The sequence below is a fragment of the Papio anubis genome, chromosome 20 (assembly GCF_008728515.1).
Source record: "Papio anubis isolate 15944 chromosome 20, Panubis1.0, whole genome shotgun sequence".
Taxonomy (NCBI): domain Eukaryota; kingdom Metazoa; phylum Chordata; class Mammalia; order Primates; family Cercopithecidae; genus Papio; species Papio anubis.
Window position 1 is genome coordinate 10209709 of NC_044995.1, and position 11687 is coordinate 10221395.

Here is an 11687-nt window from a genome sequence, read left to right on the forward strand (position 1 = left end):
TTGAACTTCACCGTCCCAGAGGGAGCTGGGGTCGGGGGATAAGCAGCACAAGGGTCAAGGCTTGGGAAGGGGAGGGGCTCCACACACTCCTCCACACACTCACACACACCCCACTCCCTGCACACCAGGCAGCTGTGAGGTGGAAAAAATTCGGTAATAGGGAGCGTGACTCAGAAGGGCTGGCAGGGCCCAGGGCTGCCCCTCAGCTCACAGCCTCCCCTTCTCCCAGTCCAGCACCGCCCCCCAACAATTAATGTTAACTGGGGAAAGGAGGAGCCAGACAGAAATGGGCGGGGGGTGTCCGGAGACAGACTGGGAAAGGCATCAGAGATGAGACAGGCACACAGCGGTTCCAGGCTTTATTAACAAACGGTGTAAAAAACCAGACGGGTCTGGGGGAAGGGGCAGGGCTGCCCATCTCAGCTCTCGACCGACCTTCCCGGAGAGGGGCCAGGCCTGGCAGCCCTGTGCACCGCGCCCGCTAAGCAGTCAACCTTGTCCCCTCCAAGCACAGGCATCTGACCCAATCCGGGTCCCAGGGAGGCGGAGTCGCAAACCCTAACTCGAGGGCATATTCTGCTGGGCCTCCTCTCCCCCTCCCCAGATAGCTCTCCCAGGCTTGGGGCACAGACTTTGCAGACATCCACCGGGGAGATTTCTCAGTGCAGACAGAGCTGAGGTAGGGGTTTTGGAGAGGCTGACCTCGAGAGGCCCCTGAGGGCCAGGAAGGAAAAGGAGTCATTGCACTCTTAGAAGCTCAAACACTCCAGACCTCACACTGCCGACTGCCGGGCACAGGCCAGGCTCCTCCCCTCGGCAGGCCTCTGTTTCTGGGCCCTGGGTGGCTGAGGACTCACCGAGGGAGAGCACGTAAAAGTACTTGCACACAGTAGGCGCTCTTCAGGTGCTGGCGCCCCTCCCTCCTTCCCTGCCCTGGCTGTCAGCCTGTAGCCTCACAGGTCTTTGCTGAATTCCCTCACCAGCGTGTAGCCCAGGCAGCCCCAGCCCCCCTCGGCCTGGTAGCCGCAGCCCTCCAGCATCCCCGCCACTCCCCAGGCAGCCACAGCCACGGGGACCACGAGCCGGGCCCGGGGCTCCCCCATGCCCCCAGCCCAGGCCCGAGCCCGGGCCTCCGCGAAGGCCAGCAGCCTCCTGCCCACGCCCCGGCGGCGGTGCCAGCGAGAGACAGACAGGCGGGTGACCCGGGCCCCGTCCCCTGCGTTCGTGCCAGGGGCCAGGGCCAGGACCCCACACACGTCACCGGAGCCCCGCACGGCCACCCAGGGCCCCCCCAGGCCACCCGGTGGAGGCAGTGAGCCCCATCGGGCCCGCAGGCCCAGCTTCACCGCAGCCACAGCCAGGAACACCGGCAGGAGGAGGGCCAGGGCGAAGGAGGCCAGGACAAAGCGCAGGCCGCTGCTGGCCGCCGCCAGGAGGAGCAGGGCCGGCGGCCGTGTCAAGGCATGGAGGGCCACGCGGTTTTCCGTGTCCTTCACGCCGGCCTGTGGGCAGGAGGGGTGGCTCAGCCATCCAAAACACTAGGGCCTCCTAGAGAGAGGTAGACCCTGCCCGGGGTGGGGCGAGGGCTCCCAAATGGGAAGGGAAAGCAGCACAGTCCGATGGTCACCAGTGTGGCACGCTGGGTATGGAGTGAATGAGCGAGAGTGAATGATGGATGGAAGAATGAATCAGGAGCTGTGGGGGCACTCAATTCAGTAGCAATGCCGCAGTGAGGCGCCAGGGAAGTAGGGACAGGGAGCCTGCCTCAGGCTGGAGTGGAGGCTGGAGGGGGGCTGCTAGGCTACACTGGGGGGCTGGCTGTGCTTTGAAGAGCTGGGGTCGGAGGCACAGAGCTGGCTGTTGCGCTGGAGTGCCGGGCCCACTGGAGATGCCAGACTAGGGAGGGCGTTAGTGCTGCGGTCCCAATAGGGCTGGGGGGTGAGCCCCCGGCTGCCACACCTGCTGCGGTTCTCAGCAGCACCTGGAGCTGCTGAACACCTTCCCGGCCCCCAGGGCGGCTGAGGACCAGGAAAAAAAGATCCCGCTCCGGGGGTTCAGGCTGGCTTAGGTGGGTGGGAGGGGGTGGCTGAATCCACTTGCAATGCCCCCCACTCCAGCCACTCCCAGGCCCCCTGGGGCCCCTGCCTCTCACCTTCAGCATCTCCAGCACCAGGGGCTTCTCATCCTCCCTCATCTCCCGCACTGACAGGTGGCTGGGGGCCATGGCAGCCCCCAGGCCCCCGCCCCCAAGAAGGGAGCTGGCGTCGTGCACCTGGTGAGAACACAAGCAGGTCAGCGCCAGGGGGGCACCTCTGTCCCCAAAGCCCCCCGAGGGGTGGGGAGCAGCAGCAGCAGCACTTCCCCATCAGGACAATGAGAGCCCTCGGGACAAACAAGCGAGGCTCTGGGCAGGACAGGCGCCCCCCACAATACTCAGCGACCTTGCTAGTCTCCAGGACCCCCCTCCCCCGTATTACTCAGCGATCTACACTCCTAAACACGCTGTGGACGCCCACACTTTGCAGCACGGGGCTCCCTCCCAGGCACGGGGCCACGAGCCCCCTCCCCACATGCCGGAGAACGGACCACGCTCGCTCCGCCCCGGTCCCCAGCGCCCCCTCCCCCACAGTCGTCCCCGTCCCGCGCCACAAGAACAAGGACCCGCAAGCACCTGCACGGGTCGCCTTTGGTCCTTTGACAGGGTTTCGGGAGCGGGTCTGGAGGGGGTCGCCGGCGGAAGTGACGTCAGACCGCGCGCGCTGGGGGCGGGGCGTTGCCCGCTGCGGGTCGTAGCAACCGTTGCTAAGCTCCCAGGAGGGCGGGCGGGGAGCAGTGACCCTGCGGCGGGCCGGGAGGTGACCTCTCCTATCCCTAGAGAAGGAGCAACGGGGAAAGGGGACCTGGGGAAAAAGGGCAGCGGGCGCCGGCAGGAGACGGGCGGCGGGCTGGGGACCAGCGCGAGCTCCCGCCCCACGTTCCCTCGTTGCTGAGCAACCTGAGCGCGGGGCAGCGATGCCCGCGGGTGGATTCTCATGAGTGCCGCGCTCAGCATCCCCCAGCCCAGCGGCGCCCCACCCCCCCTATCCCCAGGGACCCCATTCCCCCCACGGGGCGCCCGGGCTCGCAGGGCCCTCCAGCATAAGGATCCCCCTATTTCTCAGACGAGGGGTGCAGCAGGGCGACCTACAGTGAACAAGTGGCGCTCCCTGGAGTCAGATGCCACCACCTCCCCACTGTAATGACCCCTGCGTCTTTTGGTTTCAGGACAGGGGAACTGAGCCCCACGTAGTGGCTGACCCCAGGACGCTGACCCAGGACGCACGAGTTAAGACTTCACGCTCCCAGGCGGGGGCTAGGACCATGACTTTCCCCCTCCCCTCCCCTCAGGAAAACAGAACACAGGCGGGGAGACTCGGGTCTTTATTAGGCAAGGCCAGCCTGCAGCACCCCGCCCCGCCCCGCCCCGGCTGGCAGTGAGTCGGGGTCTCTGTGTGGGGCGGGAGGGGAATCACTGGCTCTCCTCAAAACGTGTGCACCAGCTGGACTGCGGGTAGAGTCTGGACAATCTGGATGGAGGGCAGGCCCTGCGGGGACATAACACCAGGCCCAGCTCCTGCGGGGACCACTTGTACCATCTGGGAGGCTGGAGCCGCGGGGAGCCCCGCGGGGCCCGAGGCTGGGCCTGAGGGCGGTGGGGCCAGGAGCTGCAGCGTGGCGGCGCCTCCTCCAGTGTTGCTGCTGTCCAGCAGCTCAGTGGCTGGAGCGCTGCGGATGATGAGTAGTTTCTGTCCGGGTGGGCCGGTGGCAGGCGGCTCGGTCAGCCCAGGGGGAAGGGTTTCTACCTCCTGTACGCAGAGCCGGGTCTGCTCGCCATCGGCCCCGCTCAGCACCAGCACGCTCTGCAAGCCCTCGTCCGTCTGGAGTGTCTCAAAGAGGACATCCTGGACCACACCGGTGCTGGCCTCACCATCCCCCGCCTCCCCGGGGCCGGGGCCCGTGAGCAACTCCTCAGCTGCTCCGCTCTGAACTACCAGCAGGTTGGGCGCCTCAGTAGCCACAGCTCCCCCACTGGAATTGGAGAGCTGGCCGGCCACAGGCTGGAGCTGGACCGTGGTCACCTCCTGTGCTGGCTGGAGCTGGACCGTGGTTACTTCCTGTGCTGGCTGAAGCTGGACTGTGGTCACCTCCTGTGCTGGCTGGAGCTGGACCGTGGTTACTTCTGGGGCTGGCCGGAGGGACTGGAGCTGCACCCCACTCACTTCCTGTGGCCCTGCCTCCCCACCCCCCACATTCTGCAGAACGATGAGGCTCTGCGCTGCCCCGCTGGCCCCTGCGCTGGCCGCTCCCTGCACCCCTAGACCCCCAGGGCCTGGCAGCCAGACCACTCCCGCCCCCTGGCTGGCTTTCCCCACTGCCCGCGGGCCCTGCCTTGCACGGCCGCTCCCAGCCCCAGCACTGGAGGAGGGCAGCAGGATGAGCTTGGGAGGTGCAGGAGGGGGCGGAGGTGTAGGGGGTTGCACGCTGCTAGGGATCAGCTGGAGGCCCTGGGCAGTTTGCACCAGGAGGAACGTCTGAGAGTTGGGCGCTGCTGGCCCCAAGCTCGGGGCCTGGGCCGTGCCCCCCGCCACCTCGAGGGAGAGCGTGGCCTGGAGGTGGGGCAGGACATGGACATCTTGGGTGGCTGGCGGGGCCCGGGCGGCAGCCAGTGGAGCAGGGGGCTGGGAGCCGGCGGCGGGGGCTGTGGTGCTAGGAGCCGTGTTGGCCGGGGCGTGCGTCCTCAGGTGCCGCTGCAGGTAGGCGGCCATAACGAAGCCGCGACCGCAGATGGGGCAGGTGAAGGGGCGCTCGGCTGAGTGCGTGCGCTGGTGCAGCAGCAGGTTGGAGGAGTGAGTGAAGGTCTTGGGGCAGAGCGGACAGCGGAAGGGCCGCTCGCCCGTGTGCACACGCTGGTGCTGCCGCAGGTTGGAGGTCTGCGCGAAGCTCTTGCCGCAGACACCGCAGGCGTGGGGCCTTTCGCCAGTGTGCACGTGGCGGTGGCGACGCAGGCACGACGTGTTGCGGAAGGCCTTGCCACACTCCCCGCAGGCGTAGGGCCGCTCGCCCGAGTGCAGCCGCAGGTGGTACTGGTAGTGGGACGACCATTTGAAGGTGAGGCCACACTGGCCGCAGGTGAAGGCCCGCAGGCCCGTGTGCACGCGCTGGTGGATAGCCAGCAGGGAGGAGCGCTTGAAGGCCTTGCCGCACTCGCCGCACTGGTAGGGCCGCTCGCCCGTGTGGTCCCGCAGGTGGTAGCGCAGCCCGGAGGAGCCCTTGAAGGCCTTGCCGCACTCGGCACATTTGTAGGGCCGCTCCGCAGACGCGGGGGCGGACGGGGGTGGTGGCGGGGCGGGGGCGGCAGGCGCCAGCGGTTCCTGGGGACAGGTCACCTCGGCGGCCTCAGCCTGCGGAGGCGGGCGCCCGGCCGCCGCCTCTTCCACGTGGCACTGCTGATGAGCCAGGAGGCTGGCCAGCTGCGGGAAGGAGCCGTCGCAGCTGCCGCAGCGGAACGCTTGCCCGCCGGCAGTCCCGTGGCTGTGCTGGTGGCGGGAGAGCCCGGCCACCGTCCGGAAGGACTTGCCGCAGGGCAGACAGGCAAAGCCAGGGGCGGGGGCGGCGGCGGGAGGAGGGGGCTGCGGCAGAGGGGACGGTGGCTGGTCGGCCTTGGGCGCCTCGGCGGGTGCGTCCTGGGGCTGGGGCGCCGCCTCCGGCCCGGGGCACGGCTGGTGCTCCAGGAGCAGCTCCTCGCTGCTGAATCCCTGCTCGCAGCCATCGCAGCGGTACACCAGCTCCACCGTGGTCTCCGCCGCCGCCAAAAAGAGCTCGGGCACCACGGGCGGGGGCGGGGGCGGCGGGGCGGGGGGCGCGGGCGGGCTGTGGGGCTGGAGGTGCCGCTGCAGGTAGGCGTCGCACACGAAGACCTTGCCGCCACCACCGCTGGTCTCCCGGGGCTGGGGGGGCGGGCCCGCGGGGGCGGCACCCGGGGCGGGGGCAGGGGCGGCGCCGTGAGTGCGCTGGTGCAGCAGCAGGTTGGAGGAGTGGGTGAAGGTCTTGGGGCAGAGCGGGCAGCGGAAGGGCCGCTCGCCCGTGTGCACGCGCTGGTGCTGCCGCAGGTTGGTGCTCTGCGTGAAGCTCTTCCCGCAGACGCCACAGGTGTAGGGCCGCTCGCCAGTGTGCACATGGCGGTGGCGCCGCAGGCTGGACGAGTTCTTGAAGGCCTTGGGGCAGTCCGGGCACGGGTAGGGGCGCTCGCCTGTGTGCTGTCTTAGGTGGTACTGGTAGTGGGACGACCACTTGAAGGCCAGGCCGCACTGGCCGCAGATGAAGGCCCGCAGGCCGGTGTGCACGCTGCGGTGGATCTGCAGCAGGGAGGAGCGCTTGAAGGCCTTGGGGCAGTCGGGGCACTGGTAGGGCCGCTCGCCTGTGTGGCCTCGCTGGTGGTAGAGCAGGGCCGAGGAGCCCTTGAAGGCCTTGGGGCAGTCTGGACACTTGTAGGGCCGCTCGCCTGTGTGCGTGCGCTGGTGGTGCAGAAGCCGGGACGACCACCGGAATGACTTGCCACACTCCCCACACTCGTACTGGGCCGCCGGGGCAGGGGCCGCAGGGCCTGGCTTCTCCCCGGCCCCCTCCGCAGTAGAGGCCGGGGCCATGTCCGCGTGGGAGCCAACCATCACACCTGGGGGAGGGATTCCGGGTCAGGGGCTCACCCCCGCACTGGGTCATCTCAACGCCAAACCCACACACTACCTCCCCGGGTCACCCACTTTGCAGGGGACCTTCCTTAGGATTAGGGTCTCCAGTGGTCCCAGTTTGCTTGGAACATGAGCAGGTGCCAGCGATGCTGGACTTTCAGTGCTGAAATGGAAACTCCCCAGCAAACTGGTGGTCACCCTCCTTAGGAGGCTGGCCAGGTCTGAGAAGGCGGGGCCCCGCCTTCAAGAGAGCAAGCGCTGCCTTTAGGAGTCTGCTCACTCCCTCTACAGACAGGTAGGGTCCCTGAAGACCACACACAGAGGAGCTCTCCGGGCTCTGCTCCTTGCTGCTCTCCCTCTAAGACTTTATCCTCCGCCTCGGCCTCAACACTCCTCCCACTGCCATACCCTAAACCTCTTCCTGCTAACTAAATCCTCCTCATGGGGCCAGACACGGTGGCTTACGCCTGTAATCAATCCTAGCACTTTGAGAGGCCAAGGCAGGCAGATCACCTGAGATCAGGAATTTGAGACCAGCCTGGCCAATGTGGTGAAACCCTGTCTCTACTAAAAATACAAAAATGAGCCCAGCGTGGTGGCAGGCGCCTGTAATCCCAGCTACTCAGGAGACTGAGGCAGGAGAATTGCTTGAATACAGGAGGTGGAGGTTGCAGTGTGAGCTGAGATCATGCCATTGCACTCCAGCCTGGGCAATAGAGAGAGATTCCGTCTCAAAAAAAAAAAAAAGTGTCCTCATGGTCTGAGCCTGGAACAACCTACTTCCCACCACCACAAAGCCTTCTAGGTCACTCCCGCTTGGTGCTTCAACTCCCCAAATCCTTAGACTGTAGCCCATCCCCATCTACCACCCAGCCCGCCCTGCCTCCTCCAGCCAGCCCACATCCTCACTCCCGCCTGACCCTGCACAAATGCTGCAGGTGGCCATGACAGGTACCCCCTTGCCTGGCCTTGCCTGGCCTGGCCTCAGTCTCACTTTGCCTTCATGCCCATGAAATCTGCAGCCCCCTCACCATCTCCCTCCCTGGCTCACACTACATGTCTCTGGTCCATGCACTCGCAGGTGTGCTGCTTTCTCCTGAAACCTCCAGCCCCTCCTCTCCCCTCCTGTTCTTGGCAGGCAACCCTGTCCTTGATCATGCCTCTGTGAAAATAAAGGTTCTCACATTCTGACCACGATACCAGTGGTTCTCAACTGGGACAAATTGTGCCTCTGACCCGGGGGACATCTGGCAGTGCCTGGAGGCATTCTGGGTTATCTGTTAACTAGAGAGGAAAGTGCTCCTGGCCTCTGGTGGGCGGAGGCCAGGGATGCTGCTCAACACCCTACAATTCACAGGATGGCCCCGCAGCCGAGAACAATCCCAGCCACGATGTCAACAGTGTGAGGTCCAGAAACCCTGCGTGGTCCTTTCCCACAGGCCTGACCCGGTGCCCATGGACCCTGCCTTCCCACCCACATCCTCCACTTTTCCTCCTCTCCTGGACCATTCCCATCTGCAGAACCAACAATCTATGTCTCCCATCTTTAAAAACCAAAAATCTCTTCACTCCACTTCCCTGTCCAGCTGCGAACTCATTTCTCCATTCCTTCATAGCAGAGCAACTCCAGTGTCAACCTGCTCTTTCCCCGCTCAAACCCCTTCAGTCACACACTGGTGCCCCCACTCCACCACGGCCTCGGTGGTGCATGGCCCGCAGTGGCTCACCTGTCGCTGGGTCCGTGGCCCGCCTCCCCTTGGCCTCCAGGATACCTCGCTCCCTCGCTGTCCTCCTTCACCTGTCACCCCCTCTCAGTCCCCAGCCTAGTTCCTTCTCACCTCCCTGACCTCTCGATATGGGAGCACCTGGAGCTCGGGCACCCCTTGGTCCTCTTCCCTCTGTCCTCTCTCCCTGGGAGCCCCCACCCACTCTCAGGACTCCACCATCTACGAACAATGACTCCAGGTCTCCAGCGCTGTGAGACCTACCCTCTGAATACCACACCACCTGCTAGACTGTGCCATCTGAACACCTCGTAGACACCTCAAACTTCACGTGCCCAAAATCTATAGTCTTTTGCTCCTCGCCCCCAACTTCTACTCCATCCATAGCTTCTCCATCTCTGAAAACGGCAGCGGTCTTCTTCCTCAGGCCAGAGGCTCCTCGCCTCCTCTCGATCACCTCTGTCAGCAGATTCCCCTTCCAGCTGGAACGTATCCGGGATCTGGCCACTTCTCACAGGCCTCCACCTTGATCTGAGGCACTACTGTCTCTCTCCCAGGCAGCTGCAACAGCCTCCCCACGGATCTCCGTGTTTCCACCCGTGCCCTGCCCACCCTTCTGGTCCCAATACAGCAGCTGAAGTGAACCAGTCAACAGGGAGGGCTGGGCATTGCATTCCTGTGCTCAGAAATCTGCCACAGCTCTGGTCTTCGAGCCTGCTGACTTCCTGCAGGCTGCGGCCTGTCCCCTCCCTGACTTGTCCTCCTGCTGTCCTCACTGGCCACCTACCCCTGGTCACTCTGGTCACCCAGGATGGCCAGGCAGACCTGCTCCCACTTCAGGGCACCTGCCTAGAACCGCCCCTTCCTTTCCACCTGTGCCCGCTGCTCTCTTTCGCCTCCGAGTCTTCTCTGAAATCCACTCTGTGAGAGCTTCCCTGACAGCCTTATTGAAATCTACAATCCCTTCCAACTCCCCATTCCCTTTTCCTGCCTTATTTTTTCCCCCACAGCGATGATCACCTTCTAATGTACTGTACAGCCAGGGATTCTCAGCCTCAGAATGGTCTGTCCTGTGCACTGTAGGGTGTTTAGCAGCATCCCTGGCCCCTGGCCTTGACCCACTGGACGCCTGACATTGGCCTATGAAGCCCTCCTCTACACTGTCCACAAAGCTCACTCCTGCACCTCCAAGTCTTAGCCGCAATGTTGCCGGAGGGGGGCACCGCTGCCCCCAGATGAGAACCGCTACTATATAACCAGTATGTTTTCTGTTTCATTCTGTCTCACCATGCTAGAATGTCAACGCTGTGAAAATAGGGGCTTCTGTCTGGTTCACTGTTGTATGCCATCCCAGTGCCTACAATAATGTCTGGCAGAGTGTGTGCTCAGTAAACAAGTTTTAAATGAATGAAGCCTGGGCATCCCCTTCGGACAAGCTATAAGAACTTCTTGGTTTTTTGTTTTGTTTTGTTTTTTGAGACAGGGTCTCACTCTGTCACCGAGGCTGGAGTGCAGTGGCGTGATCTCGGCTCACTGCAACCTCCGCCTCCCGGGTTCAAGCGATTCTCCTGCCTCAGCCTCCCGAGTAGCTGGGATGACAGGTGCGTGCCACCAGGCCCGGCTAATTTTTGCATTTTTACTAGAGACGGGGTTTCACCATGTTGCCCGGGCTGGTCTTGAACTCCTGGTCTCAAGTGATCCGCCCGCCTCAGCCTCCCAAAGTGCTGGCACTACAGGCGTGAGCCACCGCGCCCAGCCAAGAACTTCCTTTTTAAAAGATAAGCGTACCCTTTAATATGTAAGCAGGTTAGATCGCGCCATTGCACTCCAGCCTGGGCAACAGAGACTCCATCTCCAAAAAAAGAAAAAAAGGAAAAAAAGAACCTTCTGATCCTAAGAAGCTGCACGTGCCTTTGAGAAGGCCGAGCATCTCCTTAAACGCGATATCCGTGCCCTGAAACAGCGGGGTCCCATTTAGCAAGAAGAGAGCATCCCCTTTAAAAGGCCGCGCCACACCCTTTCAGCAGGCTGGACTTCCCCTTTAAGGGGATGCTGCCACTGCAGACCCATCTCCACCTTTGTTGAGCTAAACTAGGGATCGTTTTGAAGCAACCAGGACTCAGGAGTTTTTGCTTCAACGTTTGGGAAACGGCCACTGGCTTTTAATGAGATAACCGCCTTTTAAGGGAAAAAGTTTGTTTTAAGTCAGAAAGCTTCTGTAAAAATGCAAAGCCTGACCCGCCCTCTCAATGCAGCCCCTTGCCCTTTAAGAGGGCGGAGCCGGCCCAGCGGGCAAAAGTCGGCGGTGAAATAGCGACCTCCCCTTTAAGGTACCCCTTCCGGTTTCACGCTCCCCCCCTCCCATCCCCAACGTCTCCGCCCTCCGGTCCCTCCCCCCACCCCCACCCCTCCGGTCTCTCACCTGCGGCCCCAATCGGGGGAACGAGGGTGGCAGCCCCAGGACCTTCTCGCGGGGGTCGACGGGAAGGTGGGGCCCCGGCAGCGGCGGTGCAGCTGTGGGGGCCGGGGAGGGGGGGCGGGGGCGCACTCCCTCCCAACGGCCCCCGGCGCGAGGCACCCAACCTTTATCGGCGGCCTCTCGCGCACACAAACCCCGACGTCTCCGTCGGCGCGTCACGACGCACGTACGCCGAGTTCCCGCCCCCGGACCCTCCCATTGGCTGCCCGAGTCCTCGACGAGGTCGGGCGCAGGCGGTGCGCGGCATCCTGGGAGTTGTAGTTCTCGCAGTTGTGGTCCCCGACTCCAGCTGTCAGGTCTTGGGGGCCGAGGCCCCGGTGAGCCCAAGGCGGGGGACGGCCAGCTCGAGACGCGCGGTCGCAAGTTCCCCTTTATTAGTCCCGATTCCCTCTCATCTGCAGAAAAATCCTTCCATGCACCACGGTTGTACAAAACTCCCTCCCATGAAGCGGGCCCCGCCCCCAGGGTGTAATCGCTCCTGCGGGAAACCGAGGCCTGGAGCGCTTCCCGTCCCTCAGTAGAGCCACGTGCTCAGGATTTTCGGGCGTGTGCTTCGTGCACGCTCATCTAGACGCTGCAGAACCTGGTTCCTGCTGGGCAAAGGTCCGTTCAGGGAGCCTGGAATCCAGAGACTCCTTACGGGGTTTTCGTGGGAGACCGAGCTGCTCCAGAATCCTTTTCCACGCCCCACCCCCGCCCAACCCAGCGTTCCAGCCACGTTGGCTTTTCTGAGGGTCATTCAACGCAGTTTCTCAG

At 63.8% G+C, this 11687-nt stretch overlaps 2 protein-coding genes across 2 annotated transcripts; both read right to left on the reverse strand.

Annotated features, from left to right (window-relative positions):
- Window positions 1–342: 342 nt before the first annotated feature.
- On the reverse strand, window positions 343–3051 carry NAT14 (N-acetyltransferase 14 (putative)). Its single transcript, XM_003916137.5, has 3 exons — window positions 2672–3051; window positions 2153–2272; window positions 343–1502 (listed from the first exon to the last, which is right to left on the reverse strand). The coding sequence occupies exons 1-3, from the start codon at window positions 3032–3034 to the stop codon at window positions 954–956; spliced, it is 1032 nt and encodes a 343-aa protein (XP_003916186.3). The 5' UTR covers window positions 3035–3051; the 3' UTR covers window positions 343–953.
- A 350-nt stretch (window positions 3052–3401) lies between these two features.
- ZNF628 (zinc finger protein 628) lies at window positions 3402–11071 on the reverse strand. Its single transcript, XM_021931457.2, has 2 exons — window positions 10875–11071; window positions 3402–6712 (listed from the first exon to the last, which is right to left on the reverse strand). Exon 2 carries the CDS (start codon window positions 6705–6707, stop codon window positions 3522–3524), a length of 3186 nt encoding a protein of 1061 aa, XP_021787149.1. The 5' UTR covers window positions 6708–6712; window positions 10875–11071; the 3' UTR covers window positions 3402–3521.
- Between the last annotated feature and the right edge of the window lie 616 nt (window positions 11072–11687).

What these genes read in the sequence shown, in the direction of transcription:
- NAT14 (XM_003916137.5), bottom strand. Translation starts at nt 3,034, where the DNA reads ATGAGAATCCACCCGCGGGCATCGCTGCCCCGCGCTCAGGTTGCTCAG. An exon ending in ACCAAAGGCGACCCGTGCAG is followed by an intron (nt 2,273 to 2,671) that starts GTGCTTGCGGGT and finishes TGTTCTCACCAG; the next exon opens with GTGCACGACGCCAGCTCCCT. An exon ending in TGGTGCTGGAGATGCTGAAG is followed by an intron (nt 1,503 to 2,152) that starts GTGAGAGGCAGG and finishes TCCTGCCCACAG; the next exon opens with GCCGGCGTGAAGGACACGGA.
- ZNF628 (XM_021931457.2), bottom strand. Translation starts at nt 6,707, where the DNA reads ATGGTTGGCTCCCACGCGGACATGGCCCCGGCCTCTACTGCGGAGGGG.